Source organism: Myripristis murdjan, chromosome 17, assembly GCF_902150065.1.
Source record: "Myripristis murdjan chromosome 17, fMyrMur1.1, whole genome shotgun sequence".
Classification (NCBI taxonomy): Eukaryota; Metazoa; Chordata; class Actinopteri; order Holocentriformes; family Holocentridae; genus Myripristis; species Myripristis murdjan.
In genome coordinates this window covers 5,429,143-5,454,574 of record NC_043996.1, presented here as the reverse complement: position 1 = coordinate 5,454,574, position 25,432 = coordinate 5,429,143, and the positions used below count along the sequence as shown (strand labels likewise).

Sequence of the window (25,432 nt, the reverse complement as noted above, 5' to 3'; positions counted from 1 at the left end):
AAGTTAACAGCAGCAGCTCTTTTCCAAAACGACATGGCTGATCCTTCAGGGGAGAAGAGTGGGCAACAGTTTTCAGGGCAAACTGGAAACCTAACCAAATCACACAAACTATCTCAATAGATTGTATTGCAATTTTTGTATTTTGGGTGAACTGTTCCTTTAAGAGCAAAAATTGTAACATCATACTGCCTGCTTATTCCTAACCACAGTAAAACTTTGGATAACTTTTCTCGTGCAACCTTTATTTGATACCCAAGTCAAGAAATTAAAATTCAAACGTGTCATTTATGTATCCAACAGGCAGTCAACAAGCCATCTATCCATTACATATTTAATATTGTTTTTGTACACATCTCTAGTCTTTTTTTTTTTTTTTTTTTAAAGACAGAGATGTCATATCCCTTCCTCCAGCTTGGAGGTCTGTGTTTTGGTGCACACTCACCTAATCAAACTAGAGGAGGAGCATTTCCTGAAGACAATGCATGATTGCTGCCAGTTGATTAGTTTTGCATGTCTTCATCATCATGAGAGTGTGCAGGTTTCTTCAGCGTGTCATACTGAGCATCTGGAAATTTGAATGGAGTTTGTACTGTGCTCAGAAGCTGACTTGTGAATACAATGGAAGCCTATGTGATTGTATTTAAAAGATTTTTTGTAGACTTTTGCCCCATATCTCCTACAATTTTTAAGCTACGAAGATGTTCTATGTGTCAGTCTGTGCATAACTTCATAGATTTATGCTGTCATTGTTTGACACTCCTTAGACTTTGACTTACTGATGTTTAAATGTGAAGTCTAAAAAAATTATAAAACAACTTTAAATGATTAAATATGCAAATCTATACAAAAATGCCAAGTTTGCATAAATCTAGAGAGTTCTGCAGTTTGATATATTAAAGGTATGTGGCGGTTGACCAATTCTGCAAAAAAAAAAAACAACAAAAAACAGAATTATACAAGACAAATGCAAATGCTAAAATGCAACCCTTCAGACATTAATTTATCCTGACTAGGGTTTGACCAATAGGGGGCTTCTGAAGGCTGACCGTGTCAATATCCTGTCAGAATAGTCCCACACACCACCAGTGAATTTTACTCAATACAAGTGACTGCACCAGCTTTTTCATAAAGGGCCAATATGACCACTTTACTCATGTTGACATCTCTTACAAAATGCACCATCATACTTACAAAGTCTTTTATTTTGCCCACTTTGTAACACCGTTTTTTGCAAATGTTATCATTCCTTGATTTTCTGCATCTTGCTCAGCACTTTGGAAACCATGTATTTACATTTGGTATTAATTTATGGCTCAGTCCATGATAATACATCTTACATTGTGCTATAAATGCATACACATGGTGCTTTCAACAGCCCACTCATAGTGCTGTTAAACTGAACTTAAGATGTGGCTCAGGAGTGTGGGCCAATTTTACAGTCTACAGAAGTGAAACACCTGTGTGAACAATTTTTGGATGATTTATGGAAAAGGAAATTAGTCTTCACGCCCATATGCATAAACAAATCTGGACTGTGCATTCAATTCAGCTGTTGTAATCAAAGTGACATTTATCTGTATTTTTTTTTCCACCCAGTGCATTCAGTCGAATCCATGTTGGCAAGAGCTAACGTTTTTCAGCATACTTCTACCAGTCACACCAAGTCTGACATAAACAAAGGTCTTATAAAATCTGGCTGTATTTCACATGAACAAACCTGACAAAAACACATGTACAAACAACAACCTCTAATCTGCACATCTTTTACAGTCTGGAACCAATCCAACACAAAACAGGTCCTTTGGGCTGGTACGTATAACCAGATTTATGAAAACAATTTTTTCAAAAGAACACATCTTAGAAAAAAACTGACATTGCTGGGATCTCATTACAGAAAACAGCTTCATAAAGTCATCAAACTCATCAAGCCCAAGGCAAGATGTTCTGAAACAGTCCAGAATGAAACAAGATGACAGCATATGAAGTAGGAAACAGAGCACACGCGTATGATTTTTAAATGCAATACAAATAGCCCTTAACATCCCATCCCAGCGAGTGGAAAGTCACATGTGACCAGCTTGGTATGATGTGCTGGTGTTACACTTTAAGGAGTCTCTTGAGTGCTTGACAACACAGACAAAAAAAAATCTAGTTAAGCAGGTTCACATCTCCCAGCTGCAGGGGTTGACAGCAGTTTACAGTCGGTGCCAACCTGCTGCAGGCCATCGTTGCAGCGAGCAGGAGGGAGGCCAGCTGACATCCAGTGGAAGTCACACAAACTATCTGCACATGACACCCAGGAGGAGGTGGCAGCTGAGTGGCTAAAAACACTAGGATTTCCAGGACTTTCACGCCTGTTTTGCTTGTGAGAATGAGAACTTGGTTGCCAAACTTGACAGCAAAACTTTGATAAGGATTAAGCAAGTTAGCCTCCTTTTTTTTTGGTCCTTTATTTTAAAATGACCCCTCCCCCACCCCTCATCCACTGCGTGTGGGAGATGTGATCTAGCCTATCAAATACAATGCTCCATGACATAGTGCTGACATAAATATTAAAAGAGGCACTATCACGGTCTTGGGACTTGTCAGCTCATTTTAATCCACATGCACGCACACACAAACACACACACACACACACACACACACACACGAACCAAGCTGGAGAGAGCACAGAGGTGGTGGTGCAGCTGTGTTACTCCTTGTACTCCAGAAACTGCTGCAGTCTCTTTTGGTGCTCGGCAGACATCTGAACAGCACTGGGGACGCAACACAATACTCTGCATTAGTAAGCTGGACTTCAGAAAATACCTGTCTATATTATGGAAAACACTGATGTGTTTCCATGGTGCACAGCCTTACTTTAAATGTTCTCCGAAGGTGGTGGTTATCCTGTAGATGGCGGTCTTAAGTGTGGCCCTGAGAGCGAAGCGCAGTGTTTTGTACGAAGAGTCTTCCATGCTGCTGGTTGAGCGGACAGGCTTGCTGGAGGCATGAGGCAGTTTGAAGTGTCTGTCTACTGCCTGGAGACCAGAGGCACATAGCTGCTGTCAGTGTGCAGATCACTGAAGGCACTGTGGATTTGTTTTCCCCACAACCCGGCTGCTCCTTTGCACTTAATGTAAAGTCCTGTTGTGTGTGTGCAACGGGGCTTCAGGATGTCCTGTACAGGTCTAGACTGAACTGTGCACGAGTCTAGTGCAGACACAAATAGTCACATAACAGCCTAGAGGTCTGTGCACTGTGCATTTACATACCAGCACAGTAGCTTGGTGATTTTTTCAGTCAGTGCCTGAAATGAATATTTTGGCCTCCCCATAGTGACTTCATGACTTGAGTCATTTTCAAAAACCCTCCCTCAAACACTTTGGCGATGTATGATGCATCTCCACCAATCACAATCTCAGTCAAAATGAGTATTTACAACAGGCTTTGTAAGTAAATAATTGGTTTACCTAACAACTACTTACAGACAACTGTGGCCTCCAATCAGGCCAATCAACCCCCCCACACATGCGACTCATTTTGACTGGTATAACCATACTACTACATCACTGGTATCCGCCAAAATTGTCTTTAAAATGAAATATTGGCATCAGTCTGAAATTACAATTCCCGTCAATATGTGAAACAGGTCCAATTTGCCCTGCGTGTGGCTGTTATCAGGATTGTCTCAGGAAGAGCATCATCCAAGCCTGTTTAAATAGGATCAATCTTGGTTAGGAAAGTTATATAAAACTAAATGGCATGTTTTACATAACCTAACCTAAGTAGTCTTATTATTTTGCCCAGTGCATGTGTACAATTGGCCATCACAGTAAGAGTAGGCATAATGTTAATTTCACTACAGGGGAGATGTGATGTTCTGTGCATATATCAGTATTGGCAATCAGCCAAATAGTTAGAAAATATCATCATATATCTGCATATACAAAATCCAATATGGTACGTCCCTTAAATCATACTGTAGTCTCTTTTTCAGGGAAAGTTTGGAAAATGACCAAGGTCACGAAATCACTGGAGGGGGTCTTCAGCAAGCTGAGTTTTTTAAGTTTCCAGGTTCATTCACACCAATTATGCATAAGGCCACCACATCCTTCCAGCTAAGAGCACTTGTTTCTGAAAATGAAGAGGACTGATAAAGTGCTAAAATGTGCAGCTACAATGAAGTGTTAAATTTTCACAATTTTTACGGCAGCACAATATGTCCTGTGAATTTCATTACTCACACTCCATTAACATGTTTTTATTAGATAAGATTTTGTCAGTACTCGACAAGCTCAAGTTTCAGTAAAAGTTTGTTTCAAGCTGAGGAGTGTTGTTTAAGGTAAAGTATACACAGAGTTCAATCAGATTGTCTTTGCTACAAGATCAGTTGCTGTACTACTTCACATTCTCAACAGAATATGGCAAACATGGCAATGAAATATGACGGTCAAATTTTTGGCTATTTTCACTCCATCATCAGTTGCTGTCATTCCACTTGTCCACTTCATGACATCAAATACCACAGTTATAGTGTGCACAAGAAATTAGCCACGAGAGCTTACCTCTTGTAAGACCAGCATGCTACTGAGAATGCTGGGTAGTGTAGTCTGTACGACACCAAACTGGTCCTCTGAGAATGAGGCTTTGACCAGATATGACAGACCTAGACAGGAGATTGGAGATTTTCATGTTACTTCAACTGCTTGCATCCTTATCAAATGAAAATGACAGAGCCACCCAACTCCTCTTACCTTCCAATGCCCAAATGTGAGACTGGGTGTCTGCAAAGAGAGCCTGGCTGGAGGCTTCTGGAAGCTGTGAGGGAGATGGCAGAAGGTCAGTATTTTGTCAGAAAGAATCACTCTATGGGAGACAAGATGATAAGGTGGTAGGATTTATCTACTGAATGGAGGGAAGCAAACTTAGACTCGGATGATTACAGAGGTTGTTAGATGGTTTGGGTGACTGTATACTACAACATGCACAATGATATGATTAAAGCAAGGTACACACAAAACACTGCCCCAAAAAACACCACCACCACAAAAAAACACCAACAAAACTACAATCTAATAGGGACGTCATGATACCAGAAATTTTGGTAATGATACCAAGTGAAATGCCACGATTATTGATACCCGACTTAATGCCAAGACCAAAACAGAAATCCCATTCAGCACACACTTTCAAAAAAACTGTATTTAAAAAAATAGTAAACACCATGACATTGATCTGTAGCCTTCAAGCAGAAAAAAAAGTTCAACAAAATCTAAATTTCAAATGAGAGGAACTGCATGAAACGTCCTCATTTTGATTTTGCACAGTCCTTTAAACATGACTAACATCAGGTATTTCAGTAGGGACTTGGTACCCATTCTGTTCTCATGACATCCCTACAATCTACCAAGAGGAACTATGACAGAATACTGATTGAGTATCACTTTTGGCGGCTCTGGAGTTTATTAGTTCCTGGCAAATATGAATTGTCAAGAATTTGTTTGCCTCTGAATAACACCACTTGGTTTTAGCATTCAAGTTACGAGCAAGATACTTAAGTTACAAGAATCTTTGATTTAGGCTTTCAGGGAAATTAGTAGGGCTAACTCGACTGCTAGATGGACAAGAAAAGACCTTTAATTAGTAATGCCTGCACAGTGCTAGTGCAATATCAAGGTTAAAGTAGTCAGGTCTTCAACATGAGGTTGTTTGATTTGGTAAAGCCAAATGAAAATCTGCTGTGACAGATGTGATGAACCCCTCACAGTGCTCACTAGCCTAAGAGACACAGCGTGCACATGCCACACGACCTTACCTTATTTAACAAATACATTATCAGCACCCGCTTTGCCAAGAAATTTTTAACCTGGATGGGACAGTTAAGTGTAAAAAAACACACAAATTTAAGTTGCTCTGCTTTGGAAACTGGGTCAGATAATGGACATAGAGATGAAACACTGTCTATCAATAGTCTAATTTGATCTAGTAGTTCTGGTTCTGGGCAGCAGTCAGACTGAAGTACCTGTTCCTTTCTGTTCTGCAGGAACTGAGCCAGGAGGCTGGGTTTGGAGGCCGCTGGTGTCGGACTGGGTACTGGGGCGGGGGATGACGGGAGACTATTTGCCTGTGAATCTGCAGCACAAGCCATTTTGTCAGGAAATGGCATGGAAACACATGTTACCAATGACATTAATTAAGGTTCCATTCTTCTTAAATGTAGCAGAGTCAACATGCACAATACTAGGGCCCTGGCTCTGTGTGACCTCTAGAGACATTTTCCCAGCAGCCATTATGTCAAAATAGCAGGGTAAACACAGGTGTTATTATGAAAATTAATCAGTGTTCCATTCCAGTAGCAGAGCCTTTCCATTTAACACACACGCTAAACACCAGAGCCCTGGCTTTGTAAGAGATGAATGGAACACAACCGTAATTAGTATCATTGGTAGCAGCAATGTTTACATGCTATTTATGTCACAAATGGCTATTATCATTAACCAAAACACAATTACACAACCTCATGCAACTACAGAGCTGTCACAGCCCACCACGTTTCTAAGCTTACACAACACCATCAACTACACATGGTGAATTTCTGTAATGTTTTTAGTAAGAGACCTATTTTTAGAATCAGGTTTACATTTCATTTTCTGTTCTCAAGTAAGCTAGCTAAACACAGCTTTAACTGAGCTTTCCATCAAATTGAGGTCTAATTTTTGTTTAGACTACTTCAAGCTACAACACTGGAACCGCGGACTGGTCTCTGGTCTAACTGCTCATTTGTTCGCCCGCTCAGCTGTTTATTACACTTGATGTCTACAGACAATGATCATATTTTGACAAACTGAGTGAATAACACATCCCACCATTATGCTCAGGGATTTTCAGAATTACACTAATTGGCTAATGAGCATGCTACAATTACAGGTCATAATTTGAAACATTTGGCACTCATTGGCCCAGATGGCGCATGGATCAACAATTGGGATGACATGTTCAGTCTTATTCTGTAGTCCCCTCTCACCTGTGGAGGTGGACCAGAGTTTCGGACCCCTCCTCATGATGTGTGGGCTCTGCACTGTTCCATGCCACGGCGAGCACTGCTCCACTGGGCCGGCGAGGCGCCGCAGGGCAGGGGACGAGAAGGGACTGTCCAGGTCAGGAGTGAACGGGACAGTCAGAGGGCTCCCAACAGAGGAGCGGAGGAATACTGAAGCTGGTGTTTTGATGAGAACAGATGGCCTGGGGGTCATCACATCTTCTGTGCCTGAGGTCACTTAAGATTTACAAAAAAAAATGTTAGGACTCAGACACAAGTGGTCATAACACCATTCAAAATTTACCTACCATTATGTGAGGTTGCCACATCCTGTCCCTGAAATGGCCACCCCACAACTACAAAAAACCTGTAGTCATATGTAGTAGGATTATAAAGCACTTTAATAACCTCTCAAAAGATAAAAACTATCAGACATATTTTCCATTTCTGATTTGTCCATGGTCCTGTTACTGTTACCTGTCCCCCGTTCAAGGTCTCAAGATTACATTGGTTATATTCATATAAAATGCATTTTCAATAAAATAGATTTTTAAAAATAATCTCTTTTTTTTTTAAACTGGCTGATTGTATTTTCCTCTATTTCCTGCTACAACCCAGTTACACAAACTAGCCTGATTTCTTGAGTGTAAATCAAACATTTTTACCTTTTACCTTTATGAAGATTTGGCCTTCACACACAAAATACACTGAAATGTACTGGCATGATGAGCACAAACTACACACTTTTAAATGTAATCACTTAAATGAGACATGAGTCAACTTTATAAAACAATAATTCACTGAAGATAGAATTGCTTAATTTAGAGAAAAGTAGTTATAATTGTAGGTCAATCTTGCAAGCAGAGTAACATATTTTTGGAATTTTAGGTTAATTGTGATGTAGTGTCCGCAGCAGATGCAGCTGCGGCCTAGTTACCATTCATTTTATCTGCAGGTTTCTGCCACAATCCCTCTTTATTTTAGAGTTTGAGTTCTGTCTCTTTAAGTCACAGTGCAGCTATCGAAGACAACTACATCCATCTTCACTGAAGATGTCCCTGCCACCGACCAGCACCTGATTACAAACACTGGCTGTGAACGGGGACTTCTGTTCACTGTTGTAACTACATCCAAGTTTAACAAATCAATCTGACTACTTTGTTTGAGGAACCAAGGTAGCCAGGTGAGGACTGGCCAGATAATTTGAACCAGCTAACATCGACATAGGTGGGATTTATTAAGCCACATACAAGGAACCTTCATTACTGATCCAAAAGCCTTGACTACTTAAAAGTATCGTACCTGAGCTCTCAGATGAGAGAGACTTCTTATCACTGCCAGTAGACAGGGATTTGGCCCTGCCATTGGTTGCTACAGTGTCATGGTGGGCTACAAGTCTCTGGGTGAGATCAGCCAGCAGAGACAGACACTCCTGGCTGATGGCATTCCAGTTATGAGGATGGCCACCTGGGAAAGACACAAATATTTATCTCACACACAGGAATGCAACAGCTTGTACTTGTTTTAACATGTAAAATGTAGAAATGTAACTATTTAAAGCACAATAAGAAAAATTCCTTTTGTATGGGAAAAAAGCACTGGCATATGAACATGAATCTTTGTTCTGTGTGGGGAAACTCATAGCAGACCTGGCTGACTAAGACTGAAGACCTCAGAGCGCCGTGAAGGAGAGTGCTGGGACAGCAGAGCCAGGTCGTGCAGAGCTAAAAACTAAAATTGGAGGAAAGATGGTGTTACAAACCCTGATTTGCTGATCAGCAAGCACACAAAAGAAATGGCAATTTAAATTAATCATTGTCTCCTAATGTGTTTCATTTACCTTCAGTATTGCTGGCTGCTGGCCAGTAAGGACTTTGGGAAGACACTGGTGGACATCCTCAGTAAAAGATGACTGCACAGGAAAACTGTACACCTGCTCAAAACAGATCGTCCATTAGATGATATTTTAAAGTCAGGTACCACAAATATAACTTTATGATCACTTTAGACAATGAGGGGATGTTGCCCATAAATCAAGATACAGTTAGCCTCTTTTTCCAAACACATAGGTACTCATGACAATGACAACACTGACCTCTAGTGTTCTAAACAATAAAAGGCAAACTGAAATCTTGTCTGGTCATTGACCAGCTTTTAAAGAACTTCCTCCTTATCCAGTTAGTTCAATAATATTTAAATTTTTCAACTCAAATGAATGAAAAGAGAAGTCGTTTTGGCATAGAACAATTACCAATGAGTTCAGCAGGAGGGAGAAAGCAAAAGGTGGAGAGAAAACTCCATGTTTCTTTTGGTTGATGTGGTGTGATAGTGTGACCGCTTATGCTTTTTTCAATGCTCTACGGCTTACATCGATTCTTCAAAGTTACAGTGCACCTCTACAACACATCAGCCAGCTGTTTAAGCATGACCATACCTCAGTGACGAAGATCCTGAACAGAAGCAGAGTGATGTACCATGTGAAGAGGAGGAAGGTACCACTGATCCACAGGTGGTAGAGCAGGGAGAAGTCCAGCAGCCCAGCGATGGTGTCAAGAGGGTGGAGAGAGCTGCAGCACAGAGATGGCATGGTGCATTCATCACACACACATACATCTACACCCCGCTTTCAGTTCACAAGAGCAGCACTTTGACAGCAACGGCAAAGTTTTTACAAGAATTTCTTGTACTCAAACCAAACTAACCTGTTCAGTTGAAGATTCAGTGTTTTACAGATCCATGTTCTTGGAACATATCCTGTCAATTATAAAAATATCGATTTGTAGGGCACTTTTTCTATAGCTACAAAACAAATACAAAAAGGAAAACAAGAACATAAAAATTATAAAAAGATGAGGTCAAGAACAATTAACAATGCTCATTACATACAAGCAAATCTACAGGAGTGAATTCAAAGAGGTCATTTAAAGGAGGCCCTGATCTAGACAGCCAAAACTCCTGAGAGGAGCCCTCAAAGCAACTGTACAGAGGCAGAAACTGTCTTGCCACTTACCCAAAAAGAAATACACAACAAGGTAGTTCCTGACAGAGTAAAGTGCTTGAATGGCGCTGCATTTCACAACCAAAGGTAGGGATCCCTTGAAGCGAAGGTACTTATATTGCTAAAAAAACAAAAACACAAAAATAAATGAGGGGAAGAAAATAAGAATAGCTTTGGATAAAGATCAACATAAAAATTAAACTACCACTCAAGAATAATGACTTTGTTTTTTTTTAACGTTTGGAACAACCATCTAATTTGTCCTGCTTAATTACATCATTCCCTAGGTATCCGTTGGAGCATTTGTGCCGTTCATCTAGGTTGCCACACTCAATTAAATTATTCCTGGTGGTGGAGACATCAGGGCACTTTTCCTATCTTCAGAAGAATCCATATGCTGATATTAATTTTTATATTGTGTGGAAAACAACTTCCTCAGGCGTACAAACCGCCTGAGCTGGTTAATCCATCACAGTAAACATGATCTTTAATTTGGTTTTGCTACGACACTGTGATAGAGTTGTTTTCATATCAGTGCACTCTGCTTACTGCCAGTTCTGCAACACCCACAGGATGAAATAGATGACTGCAGCAGAAATTAATCCCTCAAAAACATGTCAGTATGTATTTAATTGTCTTGTGTTGTTGACTAAGGACTTTTTGTTAGCCAGGGCAGCTGGTAATTTAATTTAAGATAAGATTTGACATCATCAAATTCAAATAATAAAAAAAAAATGTTTCAATAAATACAGCATGTACTGCAAAAGAATGTTTCTTCTGGCAATTTTATGCATCTGTGGCGTTTTAGGCAATAACTCTAGATTCATCCCATATCCATCACTGTTTCAAGCTGAAGTTCTGTTAAAAATAAAAATCTTTTTTGTAATGTAATCCCTGCCTACAGAAACTATGGACTAATCTTTAGATAACAGTAAAACTACATTGTACTGTTTATTTTAATTTCAGATTTTCTCTTGCAGTGATGGTAATTTCCTTGCTGTGGTTGAACACCACAGTCTAAATGCAAACAGAAGAAACACCGCAGAAGGATGAGTGGAAATGTAAATTAGACAGATCTGATAGCAAATAACTCCAGATATTTGTGTTCTCCAAAAGAAAAGCAAAAAAAGACACAGGTTAAAGTTTCAACCCCCATATAATTCTTTAGTCTTTAAATCTTGAGCCAGCTGAGTGAGAAAAATGACACAGCATACCTGAACAGTATGGAAGGACACATAGTTCATGTTGTGGATCACACCTAGCACACTGTGGCAGTAGCCAACGAATGCTCCCGCCAGCAGCAGGATAACTTGGTACTCATTCAGGCACAACTGAGGGGAACTGGATTCAAAACACAATGTGGCAAGGAAACTGTGAATTGCTTCTAGCAGCAAAACATGTAAATGTCATCAACAGTGAGGACGACAGTGACTGAGAAAGTACGAAGCAGCTGCTTACCCATCAGCCTGTGTACAAGGGTAGCCCAATGTCTGATATCTGCCCCCGATGGTGACGGCACAACACCAAGCCACGATGACTCCCAGGATGCAGTGGACCAGGGAGCTGACAAACTGACGAGGGTGGAGCAGCTGACCCAGGAGGGCAATTTTCGAGCATGCGATGGATGGGATGACTTAGGAGAAACAGAAAACACAAAGAGTTAACTCGCTGTGAAATAGGGCTGGGACGATATGTTTATCTCCCAATTTGATGCTATCACAATAGTTGTGTGCTGATTTGCTATGTGTCGTGATTATGCAATTTGATATTACGATTTATTGCAATTTGTTTTTTCAATTATCCCTTAGTTTGCTGATGTAAATTTTATGAAGCTGCGATTATCCCAAAGGTCCCAACGGGTCCTTTTATACAGTGATATCAAGTTTCAAAAAATGGTCTCGCTACAATGAAATGGCTACTATAGAGCCAACATACTTACACACAAATCAAGACACATGAATCTCAACTTTCCAGTCAAACCCAATTCATGCAACTACAAGACTGTTTAGGCCCTAGTCTGCACAAACACACCATTTTACAACAGGCCAAAAGAACACATTTGGACTGCAGGGTTTGTGGCCCAAACTGCATGGGATTAGCATGAGGTGGGCATGCCTGCAGAGGGGAGAGCCATGGCTGCCCACAGAAAACATTTTCATTCAGATTTTGAGATCAGAGGTCAAGGAACGCCTTCGAAAATGTCCATGCCAGATTTTCCATCACCAAAATATAGCCTAACTTTGTATGACCCAATCTCCCCTCTGGGATCATTAAAGTATTTCTGATCCTGATCTGATTATTCTGATTGTGGCAAGCTTGGTGCAAACGGATTCTTTAAGTCATTTAGTTTCACATGATACCAAAATCTTTACTATAATTAAAAAAAAAAAAATCGATTTAAAAAAACTAATAATTCACAACAGAAACGCAAGACTTAAGTGAACCAATTTTAAGCCCCTAACCCGACTTCCAAAACTTCACAACTTGACAAACTATTAAAACCGCAAGACACAGTTTATAGGAGCCTGTAACAGTGACAAAATGAGGTCACTCACCTGTGTAGTACTCCAGGTTTAAAAAGCCGACAATGAGGACCACTCCGCACAGCAGGATGAAGGAGAATATGGCAGTGGCACTCGTCAACAGAGACACGCACTCTGCGGAGGAGACACACACACACACACACACACAGCCCACAGTGAGCTTCACACAAGGCTGTGTCAGCACTGATACACTCAGATGTCATGTGGTGAGCGTGGAGGCTGACCTGATATCCACTGGATGGGGTGCAGGAGGCTGACCCTGCTGATGATGACAAACACCGCTATGGAGGGAGGCAGGAGCAGGACAGCCCAGGCGACACTGGCCGCGGCTCTCCAGCAGATCACCTAGGCAACACAGTCACTTAATATTATATCCAGTGTTATGATAAGACAACCGGACACTGGTGTTAACAGACACTAGCTTTACTTTTCGCGGCTTCATATGACTTTTCAAACAAATTAACAGCACACAACTAAAGTGGCAGTGCTTTCTGACACTCTGCCACATTCTGCTCAGCTGACGTTAGCCAGCTAGCATAAGCAGGAGGCTAGTTACCGTTAGCACGCTTCAGCACGTCACTTTCGACTCTTTTCGGGGAAGTTTGAACACTCACCTTGCGAATAAACCAACAACTTTGCTCGACAGAAAACATTTTCGTATGATAAATGGAGAGCCACACGACGGAAACAGTCTCCTTGGCTCCCCCGCTGCCAAACTACCAGTTTCACATTCCAGTCGGTAAACTCAGCGGCTGTTGTTGCCCATACTGCCCGCCACATGCATTTGAAGGACCTCTGGGAGGACCCCCGATGAAAAACTGTCCAGCGTACTGCCTGATGCCAGTATCTCACAGTCAGAGTAGCACAAAATATGAGCATATAAAAAAAAGTTTTGTTGAAATTACGTTATTCGAATAGAAAAAGTAAAAGTAATTGATCGGGCAAAATCGTTATCGTACAGACCAGACAGCTCATGACAGCAACAGCAAACAAAATACTATTTATCACCCCAAGTAGTCAACTGATTTATGCATTACTGTAAAATTAGGCTTCACTTGAATACTAAAAATTATAACCACATTGTGACAGGATAAAACTGCAGAAGACCCTAAATCAATTAAATTATTATAGCCATAAAGTACAGTGGCCCCTCAATTTTTAAATTATGTCCACTCTTTTCTCATTTTCAGGTTGGTATATTTTACATTAGATGTATAATTGTATTTGCCATAGTTTGATTCCCCCTGTAATTCATAATTCAACATCAGTCTGTCAGAGGCAATGAGTCAAGTCAGGTCAGTTCTGAATTCCTTTAGTTTCATCATTCATGAAAGCTTTCCTGTCGTGGTGATGACTGCCATTTCCCAAAGTTGCAAAACTGTGTTTATCCAACAGAGACTTTTTCTCACTATCTCGACGGAAAGGCTTGGTTTCAAATGCATTAACGGGAAGCCTTTGGGATGAACTGATAGACATCTCAGTCTGAACTGCTTTGTGGACCACTGGTCTCTGTCCAGGTCTCTGGGAGATTGCAGGGAGAGACAGCTGCTCCCTCTGTGCCTTCTTGTCCTCCCACAACTTCAGCAAACGGCGCTGATTATTTGTCATATCCTTAAGGTTTTGCTGCAATGACTGCACTTGGTCTTCTAAAAGGGTTTTAGACGTGACTGTATTTGCCAGTTCTGATGTCAGATCGTCAATAGTCAAGCTCAGTTTCCCAGCCTTTTCAACCAGGGAGGTGCACTGACGCTCTTTGTCATGCAAGTCATTGATTATGTCCTTTGTAGTTTTTCCATGGAACTTGGGACTGGACTCGAGTCCAAGTTCAGCACGAAGAGTCTTCACTTGTTTCCTCAGCTCCTTATTGTCCACTGTTAAGGTCTTCAGTTTCTGCTTCAGGGCCTCTGTTGAACGCATCCTTGACTCATACTGTCTGAGTCTTTCTCTGAGAACACTTTCTCTGTGTATAGCATCATCTCTCTCCTTTCTGCATTTCTCCAAAAGTTTTAATGCTTCTAACTTGGACAGTTTTTCAAGTTTGCCGTTTGATGCCATCCTGCGTTCAGGCCTCCAAATCACAATGAATATGAAAAAAATGTTTTAAATAAAAATCAGAAAGGCTTTAAAACAATATTATCCCATGGAAATGATGACTATTACTACTTAAGTTATTAAAAAAAAACAAAAACAAAAAAAAAACAGTTCTTCAGAATACCACCGATAAATCCACAATGCACAAAGATCAGCTATACCTGCATACCTGAGACTGAGGCAAGTGACATTACTCTAGCAGGGTCATCTGTTTGAGAGCCAGCGCCTGTGTAACTCAAAGCTAGGGCTAGAATGACCATTAATTAGGGCGTCACCATCCCATTGACACAGTTTCCAGTGACACATTTTTTTCTATTTGGTTAATTAAACTCAATACTTGACCGTTTTTTATCAGTGGAAATAATTCAAAACACAGCTTTGACCGAGGCCGCTCATGTGTTAAGGTGCTGAGCGCAGGTATCAGTGGAGGAACTGGCTATAAGTAACATTTTCCACTAAATTTGATCTGGACAACAAACCAATGACACTGTAGATTCTATCTGTTCCCCCAACCACTGAACACTCCAGACAGTTTAGATTGATACGTTGGAAAATCAATAGCAGAAGCCAAATGTCCACTTTTAAAGCTAGGCGCTGTTCTTAGGATGCTGCTATTACTTCTGTACCTATTAGTTACACGCTCTTCCTTAAATATTTAATTCGCCAAATTGTATACATGTACTGGCTAATATGAAGGAGCCACCTCCCCTGGACTCGTTGAACCTGCCCCGGGTCGGTGTTCAGGTTCTGTTACTCACTGTTTTCACATTTGAGGTGGAAAAAGGCATTCATTATTGACATTTTAGGCATTTAGCTGATGTGCTTATCCAAAGTGACTTACACTGAATAAGCAGGTGGGGGTTCAGCATCTTGGCAAGCACATTTTAACTGGACACATGGTTGTTGTGGGGAATGAAACCTCAACCATTTAATTAGAAAACAGGCTCTCTTTCAACTGCCCTACCCTGCTGCGCATCCTTATCGGTGCAAGTTGTTTACTCTGAAACGGCCCTGTGTCTATTGCATGCCAGAATGAATAAATGGACTGGTAAAACCTATCTGGGGCAGTCAATTACAACAGACAAACATTAAGCCAAAAACAATTTTATTGTCATTTTAAAACAATGAAAACAAAAACCACATTTATAAGTAATTAACACCAGTTCAGTCACTGTAGTTTGGTTTAGCTGACTCTTTTCTGTTACTTAAGATAGTTTTTATGTCAATTCATTTTTTTTTCTATTTGTTAATTAGCTAAGCTTCTTACAAATGTTAATTAGTCTCACTTTCACTTTCAGTGGTAAAGTTGTGGCACTTGAGAAATCGGTTCATTGCGTGTCTTTTATGCCCACAATAATAGAAAATTGCCTTTGGGTGGTGTAAATGTATCAGCTGATGAGTTCATTATCAGCCTTGGTCCCACAAAAAACATGGTTTTATCCCCCACCCCCTGCCCAAGGCTGCATATTTAGAAGAGACACAAAATCGTGAAATTTATCGATTGCAATATGTTAGAATAAAAAAAACAAAAAGTCCTTAAAAGATAGGTATACAAGTTATAAATCCCATGGAACTGTGTAATGGAGCTTCACCGTTAAATTAAGGGCACTTTAATGGTCTTTTCAAAGAGATAACAAACATTAAATAATTATTTGTGCACATTACCAGGCAGAAAGCTTGACTGATTTACTGACACTTGTACAATTCTGGTGTGTGATACTGGACATATATAGCATAAACTAGGCCAGCTTGGCGTAAAGGAATCAGCAGAGGACTTTATAAAAATCTATGTACAAAACACCTTCAGTTCTGTCAACAGTAAAAACCCGGTCATCTAAATGTTTTAACGTAACACCTATAAAGGAGATAATATACCATACTCGAAGAGGGCTTCTCTACTGAGTAACATCATACCCCATATATCTTTAAGGTAGTTTAGAACCCATCCCATTAGAAATAACATACTTGCTACCAGTGTTCATTTTCAGAGGTCATGCAGTTGGACCACACTGGTTCTTAAAGGCTTAACACAGAATGTCCAGGCGCAGGTGAAATCCAGACGACCCATTACTTCATCACTACAGCAACCCGAGTCTCTCTAATAAGGCAACAGGAGAACCTGCAATTTAAAAAAACAATAACACTTGCTTTGGGAAGGAGAAATCATGTAGAGGAAGTCCGGTATCCAATGTTCTAATCCACCAGGCTGAAAAACCACCCCATGACACGGTCACTGAAGTAGGCCCAACATTTACAGCTATCACTATCGCAAGCAGTCACGATTGTGTACAAACGTTAAGTGTATATTTCAAAATGGCAAAAAATATGGTTGTAAAATATATTTTTACATACATTAGGATATTAGAGCATTTAAACAACCAGATCATGGCTTGAACATAATAAATTCTGAAACGCTAGTGTTTACCTTAAACAAATGAAAAACTTTCATGTGTGAGGTGTTGTCTTGGACAGCCGCACCGTAGAGGCATTGGTATCGTGTGTTCCTGGTTCTGGTGTGCTGAAGAAATATGCCTGCAAAACCACACAAACAAGTACCAATCAAAAAAAAATAGAATGAACCTTGCAAAAGCTGCTACATGAAAAAGTTTTTCAAAATAAGCCTGCAGTTTGTATAATATTAAGAAAACCTGAGAAGATTTTTAAAAAATGGTGCAGGTGAGTGAGTCAGTCAAACCAAAGGAAAAATAAAGCACTCCTACCATCATATCAGCTTTGTCAGCTCTTCAGACACTAGCTACTAATGTACACTAATTACATGCATGTAACTAGACATATGATACTGCTGGGGACCTGACTGCATACACACAGCAAAGTGCTCTTCACAGCAGGGCTGGGCCAAATGGACAAAAATAATTTGTCTGAATACCTCGATTCTGATATTGCGATGATGATGTAGGGATGACCATTGTTGTTTCCACAAACTATTTACACAACAGATTTTTGATAAAAAGTCATTAGTAACGTGGATACGATGACCAAGTGGGTAAAGGGAAATAAAAGAACAGCTGCAACAGTCTAATAAGTTCAGAAAATTGCATCCCTCCTCTGTAATGCAACCTTTAAAATCAGAAAAAGACAACACTTATGTCATATGAAGATATTTAAATTCCTCAATATTAGTTTAATATCAATATATTGCCCAGTGTTACTTGTCAGGCTGTTCATTTTTTTTCCACATCAGTTAGCGACTTTGGTCATATGAACAGTCTCGTCAGGGGTAACTAACTTGGCGCTATCAAAGGTAATTGCTTCACAGTGACGGATAATCTGCAAAATGGCAGCGCAGTCTGGTGTCCAAGACTGGACGCAGACCACTGGGTCGAAACACGGCTCCTAAGGTCATTGAATACAAATGAGATTGTGTCAATCATTGTTATCTACATCAAGATGGACAGGTGGCTTAAATCATCCGGGACATTATATGGTGTATCTTATTTCCCCAAACAGCTTTACTTTCCATTTCGCTGAAGTGTGGCGCTCACCCCGTTGGAAAAAACTAGGCAAAAGGCAGCACGATGGCTACAGCGGACCAGTGTCTTCATGTGCACGGTTACCTTGCTACCCACAGCCAGCAGGACATTGAGACCTATGATGGCTGACATGACTGCTATGACAACCCTGGGGTGGTCATCCCTGACGGCCGGCCAGAAAGTCAACGCCAGTACGGACCCAGAGAGGCACAGCGCCACCACGATGGAGCACCACGTCAGCGCTTCATATGGGATGATCCACAGGATCTGGTTCAGAAAACAACAATGCTCTGTAAAATTATTTGTCTTGTTTTACTGAAAATATTACAACTCACAAACAGTGCTCTAATTTTCTTTACGATGAAGGAAAACAAATATTCTTTGACATAGATTGAGAGAGAGAGATAGACAGATAGATCTATATTTGTGGATATAGATGTGTATACATATGTAAAATAATAGCAATAATGATGATAATGACAAATAAATAATAAAAGACAAATCAGCTCTTACCACTGCAGGTATATAAATAGCAAGGGAATATCCATAGGCACAGACAATCTCCATAAAGGAGTAAGAGACCAAGTTCATGATCTTGTTGTTTCTCCATAGCAGGAAACCCCAGAGGGCAAGAGGCACCAACCACGCATAGCTATAGATGGCTGTTGCAGCTATGGTCACTGGAAATCACAGACAAAAGTACAATGAGATCAAATTTAGAAAAACAGAGCAGCGTGTTGTTTTCTCTTTCATTCAACACTAACAGCTGTTGTTTGATTGACTGCAGTTAATGCCAGATCTAGGCAGGTTCGTTGTTTGTGAGGAGGGACTAGGCCTACATAAATAAATGAACGTCCACATCACTCAGTGTGTTATGAAAAGCTAATGAAAAAGGCACTTACCTTTCTGAAACTCTGGCACATACTTAAACTGCGGTTCGCCTTGGTGCACTAGGAAGTTGGATATGTTTCCGCTGATGGCTATGGCAAAGACGAGAGTAGTGCAAATCCAAAACGGCCCTGAAAGAATAAATACCAAGCATTAAATTTCAATAAATACATCCACTGACCAGTTGAATCATATTCTCTTAAAACACTATACCATTCTGTCATGAATGTTTGCCACATTTTATATAGAAATATGCGAAAACTCCAAATAAAAACACGCAAGTTAAATTGTTTGTGGACTAACCATAAAGGTCAGGGTTTCTGCGAATATAGAGGTGAATAAAGTTTTTTCCAGGCCATGGCAACATTGATCCGATGATTCGTTCCTTCACCTGAGAGACATGTTAGTGACAAAACCATAATGTTAGTCTAATGAAGGCTATGTGTGCAATTCAGATGGTGTTCTGATGAACTTGTTATTAAGGCAAAACTTGCTGTAGCAGTTTATAAAGTGATTTAAAAGTAGAAAGCATATTACATGATGGGTCTCAACGTCGAAGAACGTTTGGTAGTACTCAAAGGTCCAGAAGGGGGCATTTTTCTTTTGCCCAGAGAGAAGCTTCAATTGGGGAAAAAAAATGAGAAGAGGAGGAATAACATGAATGAAATGAGTACTTGAAATAAAACATGCAACAGTTCAACATAAATTAAACATCATAAAATAAAATAAAATTCAACTGAGCAAGGCAACTGAAGACACCAAATATGAGCAAACTCTACTTAGTCCTCACCTCTGTCTTGTCATCATTTGCAAGATTGTCCTCCTCATCATCTGGAGTCATGGCACCGAGCTTTCTTTGCTTCTGAGGCCTGACATCGTCATCCTCGATGCTGATGGTGGTTGCATCCCTGTTGGCCTCCAACAGACTCCCAGCCTCTTCAAACTCTTAAAACAGGATATGAAAAATGGGGTAGAAAATGAAAAAAGTCTATGCAACATTTGAGTTTCTGAAAGTGAACTATCATTATGGATGGTATTAGCTGAGAGAGAGAGAGAGAGAGAGAGAGAGAGAGAGAATGCCCCAACGTATTTAACTGTTATGCTGAAAGTTATGTGAAAGTACTGATTTCTTGCACGGGCCAGTGGATGTATTTAGTATCTGTACTGAATTCATGCCCTGCTTGATTGCATCTTTGTGATTACATGCAAGATCATTGTAACTACATGCACTGTAATCATTAGCTGTTGTTTTTTGTTTGTTTGTTTGTATATTTGCAGCTTTATATGCTGTATATGAATATGTGCTGGTCTCTTGCTCTATATGAGAGGTCTGCTTTGGTAATGCAAATGCATTTTTTATCATGCCAATAAAGCATCTTTGAATTTGAATTTTGAGAGAGAGAGAGAGAGAGAGACAGAGAGAGAGAGAGAGAGAGAGAGAGAGAGAGAGAGAGAGAGAGTAAACCCACCTTTAAATTGAAAGGGATCATTTGCGGACGCCATTTGACTCCCTCACAGTATCGGTAGCGTTAAACAAACACTCAACCCCAAAGTTTGGCACCAACTTCTTGCCAAGTTAGCTGTGAAGCACAGAAAAACCTGTTAGCTCTTCCGTTCCACCTCTACATGCTGGAACTGGTTAAAGACGCTGAAACTACAACATTCAACACAGTAAATGGTCCCTACATGTTTAACTAGGTTACCTGCAGCTTACGAGCATAATGCCACTTTTGACAGCACGTCAGCAGCTTAGTTGGCTAGCTAGCTAGGATGTGAGCTAGCTGAACTGAGCTCCTTGGAAAACAGTATCAGCTTTAAGCTCTGTTTTAAATAAATAATAAAAGCACAGTTTGGTTAACGGGTTGAAACAATGACTGGTTACCGTACCAAGCTACTACTCCAAAAATCATTTCACTTCTTTAGCATAGCGTCGCCTTGGGCAGGACAAGTATCATACTTGGGTAGTAAACAAGAGTACTTCCTGTTAAAGCTAACATCAAAATAAAAGCGCGATGCTATTATTCAGTGTATTACACACCTTGTTGCAAGATGATGATGAGATTTATTAACTTTATATCAAACAGTTGTGCTATTTTGATAGTGTATCATCTTGGAATCGTGGACAAAATGTCGGTCGTCATACCTTAATTGGTTGTTTATTATTTTAGCTATTTCTCAACCGTGAACGAGGGAGAAATTTCGACCATTATCAGGCTGTAGTAAGTGGTAGAGTTTACTTTGTTTGTCTTTTATGTGTTTAAAAAAAAAAAAAAAAAAAAAAAAAAAGAATGCCACTGGTAAACTTTTATTTTGATGTGAGTAAGAAAAGCAAGTGTAAGGAAGAGTGGCACACGTGACATTATTTCACACAAGTTGAACCTGACAGGATACACGGATACAGCTAGCTGGACTGAGCTGCCATACTATTTAGGGTAAAGAAATAAAACATAACAAATAGGGAAATATTCTTCGAGACTCTGCCTGTGGTTCTTGTTGCCAGCGGAGGCTTTAGCTCCACGGCTAGTGCAGTCAGCCACCGAGCCTAGGCAGGGCTGAGCTGCTAGCCGAGGTGCTGTGGTGTTATCACCAAGCCTCACCTAACTAAACTTCATCATTTGTCTGTTTCGTCGTTTCTGCATGCAACATGTGCGACCTCGCCACCGCCAGTGGCACCATTTATGTCCGTGAGAGAGGCCAGCTTCGTCGTGTCAATGACATAGTGCTGGCAGACACGAACCCGGTGTCTTCATGCAGGAGGACGAGACCTCTGGCGTTGAGAAAAGAGCACTTTGTATTCACCTACAATGCAGAGGGGAGCCTGAGATACTCTGCAAAATCCCTCTTTGACATTTCTCTGCTCTTCATAGCTGACAACATCCACCATGTGGATTCACTGGTAGGCTTCCCTGAACAGATAGGAGATAGACTTTTTGCAGCAGCAGAGGAGAAACATGTCTTTTTAAACCCAGATATTTCCCAAAGAGCTCTGCAGTTATTCAGTGATGCATATGGGCAGATGGTGCTTGGATCCCTTTGTCTACGAAATAGGTAGGTTGTGCCACACTTTCAAACTGAGATTTTTTTTTTTTTGCCCCCCATCTTCCTCTGCCAGGAACACCACTGGTTAACACTGTGTGTTACACTCATTTCCGTAGGTTTGCTCTCTTGTGTGAGAGGATGAACGAGATCAAAACATTTCACAGTTTGAAGTCCCTGGATCTGTTTGGCTGCAGACTGGGAGATAGTCATGAGATTTTCCAGCACTTAACATCTGACTCTTTGGCAAGGTAATACCTGACTTTTAAGTCCCAGAGAAATGACAGAGGGGATTTAATACAATAAGGAATGCTATATGGTTTTATCATCCCTCTGCCTTCTTTCCTCAGAAGCCTGACTCAGCTTTTCATTGGAGCTAACAGTCTGTCAGATGTGGGCCTTCAGAGATTGACTGCACCTGTCAGGATGCTGAGGAAGGGACTGAGCAGCCTTCAAATCTTGGATCTCTCCTGTCAGTCACTAAAACAAAGTCATTCTCGGTTACTTTATTGCTGATGCAGATAGGTTAGAAGTTTTTGCTCCGTTCGAGCCCAAATGCATGTGTACGGCCATTATTTAGTGAACAGTGTTGATCAGTTTTGGGATTCTCTCCTTCTCGCACAGACAACCCTATCTCAGAAAAGGCCTTCGGATATCTCGCATGCCTCCCCGAACTTCAAAAACTCGATGTATCCGGGACCAATTTGAGGGTGAGACAGCTGCTTCATTAACATGTTGCTCTACCATGTGGGAATGTTGATATGTAAATGTCATTCATACATCTAGCTTGGCACAGTGCTGAAGGCGAGCATATGGGACCTGTTGGGGCTTGTTCATTCTGAGAAACCGCTGGATGCCTTTGATCATTCAGGATGTAAAACAGAAGGCTGGGCAGAACAGGTAAAGGTCCACATGCATTATTGTTAGAAATGTACACTACACAAAAAATATTTTCTTATAGACAAACTCTATGATACTTCTAGGCGAAATGCAGCACGTTCACTACTGTTTGATGGCTCATTTCTTTCATTTATTAATGTTCAACTCCTTAATATCTCAGGTTATAAACCAGTGGGAAACAAATAGCTCGCAAATGCCAAAACAGAAAAAGATTGAGGAATCGAGAACATCTGCACTCCGCTTTTGTAAGTCCTCTGCCATTTTAAATGACTTCTCCACTGTACCAGGGTAATTTAAATCAGCTTCACCATTATCATACATCACCTAAAATAGTCTTTTTAAATGGTTTTCTTTCACCAGTCGGCAGACAAAAGTTTGTCAGAGATGTACTAGATGCATCACCCTTGGTGTCGGAGAAAGAGAATGAGGCGGAGAGAGAGAAGATGCATTTCTTCAAGCCGGCAGCTAACAGCACCCCTGAGATTCAGCTCCCCTCCGCAACCAGTGATCACTCAAAGCCGGCCTGCTACAATGCCAAAAAAAGACTGCGTCAATCAGACGAATGTGACAGCCAGCATCGCACCCCTCCTGCAAAGCGCTTCTCTGCATCAGGCCTCACAGTAGAGGACATGGACCTGTTGAACAGCTATTAAGGCATGCATCCATGTAGCATTCCACTCCGACAGAGGACCAGCCTGACTCGCTGTGCTGGTTAACACTGAACAGCAAATATTAAAGGGCCCTGGAGCGTTTCCAAGACGATGTACATGCTTTTTTTGGCATTGCATTAGTGTTTTGGTACCTTTTTTTAACAAATAAACTTGTCCTTACATAACCTAACTAGTATTTTGGCATTTGTAATCATCAGATCAATCCCGACAGAGTTCTTGGCCTTCTTGACATAAACTGCATGGGACTTTTGTTTTCTTCCCAGGATGGTGAAGGCATGACCTAACTGACTTCCATTCATTCGCTACAGCCTTTTCCTTAATGTTAGCCATAACCAATTTATGCCTAACTCTAACCTTACCACTCAAGGTAAAAAATGACTTGACCACCCTTGGGAAAAAACAAACTGGTGCATAGAACACATTTAGATGAAATGGACATCCATAGGAGCTCAAGACTGTCATCCAATACTGCAGGAAGGTGGGTAACCTGGACTTGGCATATAAGGGAATGAAAGGGAATGAAGATTATGGTTGCATGTAATTGTATCTTTAATGCGGTGTATAATTACTGGGTCCCTTTGTTTGAAGGATGAAATTATAGATTCGGGCAGGCTATTGTTACTGATTGTTTTTTCTCTTTCCCAAGAGCCCGCTATTTACTAGACTGATAAACAAGCTGTGTCATGCTTCATTACTGCATGTCTGTTCTCAGTGAAGCCACTGAGGCAGTTCACTAACCCATTACAGAGGTCCGACAGTGTTGAGCATGTCGCTCGGTCATCATGAAAGAGGCCTGTGCCGTTCTTGGCAGTTGTTCATACACAACTGGCCATAGAATCAACAATAAAACATTTTGAATGTAAATGATGTACAGCATAGTGCAAAGAATTGATTAGATTTGATTTGATCAAGTAAAAGACATTCAAGCAGAACATGTTATCTCAAGTGGAGGGTTTCTGGAGTCTTATTTATTGGCTTAAACATGCCTTCTGTACAAGACTATGTACCATGAGAAAAGATAGATATTAATATAAGGATTTTAAGAAATTACCCAAAAAACATACTGTTTAACAAGGAAGGAATGCTGTGATGAGCACAGCATTCCTCCTGTTTTTTCAGCTCTGACATAATTTAGAGCATATCAGTGTTGATTATTGATTGTTCCTTTAAGCAGTTAATTCATCACTAATTAATCGCTCAATATTGGCCCTGGTTAAGGGCATGGAAAAGAAGGACAAACGGCACATTCGCCATCATAAAACCTTGTACCGTTAAAATGGTTATCTGTTGCGGTTAACTGAAATTCCTCAAATTACCTGCAGCTGAGTTTTACATTTCATGCTTAGTTTGTCAATTGGCAAAGTGTCTTCAGAGATAAATGTTCCCTGTCGAAGCACTGCAGTCTAGCAAACCAAGCCATTTTTTATGACTTGAAGATCAATTGTTATTGCTTGGTTAGTATTTGAAGAGTGCAGCTCAGGTTTCCCTTGTGCCAGCTCAGACATGCCCACTAAAACGAATGTAAACAATTGCAGTTATAGAGTGGGTGGGAGTTTTGTGGGCCGATGTTCAAAGTCATTGGCAAATCTGTTGATATCCCTCAAACCACATCGCTGTATTGCAATGACAAAAGGGCACTGGCTTTGGAAATGATTAGGCTTGTTACTTAGTTAGCCACTGTGCAAGAGGCATTCAGATATTTCTCTGCTGCTGCAGCCCAGAGGACTTAGCTTTTTGTGTCTTGACAGAATCCAAAGACAAAAATATACATAGTCCAAGGGGTGATGGGAGCA

General features: G+C 40.6%; 4 protein-coding genes across 5 annotated transcripts; 1 reads left to right on the top strand and 3 right to left on the bottom strand.

Annotated features, from left to right (window-relative positions):
• Positions 1–1,184: 1,184 nt before the first annotated feature.
• ndc1 (NDC1 transmembrane nucleoporin) lies at positions 1,185–13,355 on the bottom strand. Its single transcript, XM_030073647.1, has 18 exons — positions 13,177–13,355; positions 12,787–12,907; positions 12,575–12,676; positions 11,478–11,652; positions 11,234–11,360; positions 10,032–10,140; positions 9,724–9,775; positions 9,456–9,588; positions 8,862–8,954; positions 8,671–8,752; positions 8,324–8,488; positions 7,007–7,258; positions 6,005–6,114; positions 5,798–5,848; positions 4,737–4,800; positions 4,548–4,648; positions 2,860–3,020; positions 1,185–2,756 (listed from the first exon to the last, which is right to left on the bottom strand). Exons 1-18 carry the CDS (start codon positions 13,213–13,215, stop codon positions 2,693–2,695), a joined length of 2,001 nt encoding a protein of 666 aa, XP_029929507.1. The 5' UTR covers positions 13,216–13,355; the 3' UTR covers positions 1,185–2,692.
• Positions 13,356–13,746: 391 nt separating this feature from the next.
• Positions 13,747–14,617, bottom strand: LOC115374808 (uncharacterized). The gene has a single exon (XM_030073937.1). It carries the CDS (start codon positions 14,615–14,617, stop codon positions 13,859–13,861), a length of 759 nt encoding a protein of 252 aa, XP_029929797.1. The 3' UTR covers positions 13,747–13,858.
• A 1,124-nt stretch (positions 14,618–15,741) lies between these two features.
• yipf1 (Yip1 domain family, member 1) lies at positions 15,742–21,022 on the bottom strand. 2 transcript variants are annotated; one of them, XM_030073758.1, is made up of 10 exons: positions 20,920–21,022; positions 20,502–20,612; positions 19,823–19,977; positions 19,570–19,650; positions 19,336–19,423; positions 19,047–19,163; positions 18,658–18,824; positions 18,229–18,411; positions 17,079–17,185; positions 15,742–16,772 (listed from the first exon to the last, which is right to left on the bottom strand). In XM_030073758.1, exons 2-9 carry the CDS (start codon positions 20,533–20,535, stop codon positions 17,099–17,101), a joined length of 912 nt encoding a protein of 303 aa, XP_029929618.1. In that variant the 5' UTR covers positions 20,536–20,612; positions 20,920–21,022; the 3' UTR covers positions 15,742–16,772; positions 17,079–17,098. The 2 variants fall into 2 exon arrangements, with proteins under 2 accessions (XP_029929618.1, XP_029929620.1); XM_030073760.1 differs by lacking the exon at positions 20,920–21,022 and adding an exon at positions 20,736–20,893.
• Positions 21,023–21,384: 362 nt separating this feature from the next.
• lrrc42 (leucine rich repeat containing 42) lies at positions 21,385–23,808 on the top strand. Its single transcript, XM_030073756.1, has 7 exons — positions 21,385–22,080; positions 22,188–22,319; positions 22,419–22,540; positions 22,693–22,778; positions 22,855–22,968; positions 23,129–23,213; positions 23,329–23,808. The coding sequence occupies exons 1-7, from the start codon at positions 21,677–21,679 to the stop codon at positions 23,619–23,621; spliced, it is 1,236 nt and encodes a 411-aa protein (XP_029929616.1). The 5' UTR covers positions 21,385–21,676; the 3' UTR covers positions 23,622–23,808.
• The last annotated feature ends 1,624 nt before the right edge of the window (positions 23,809–25,432 follow it).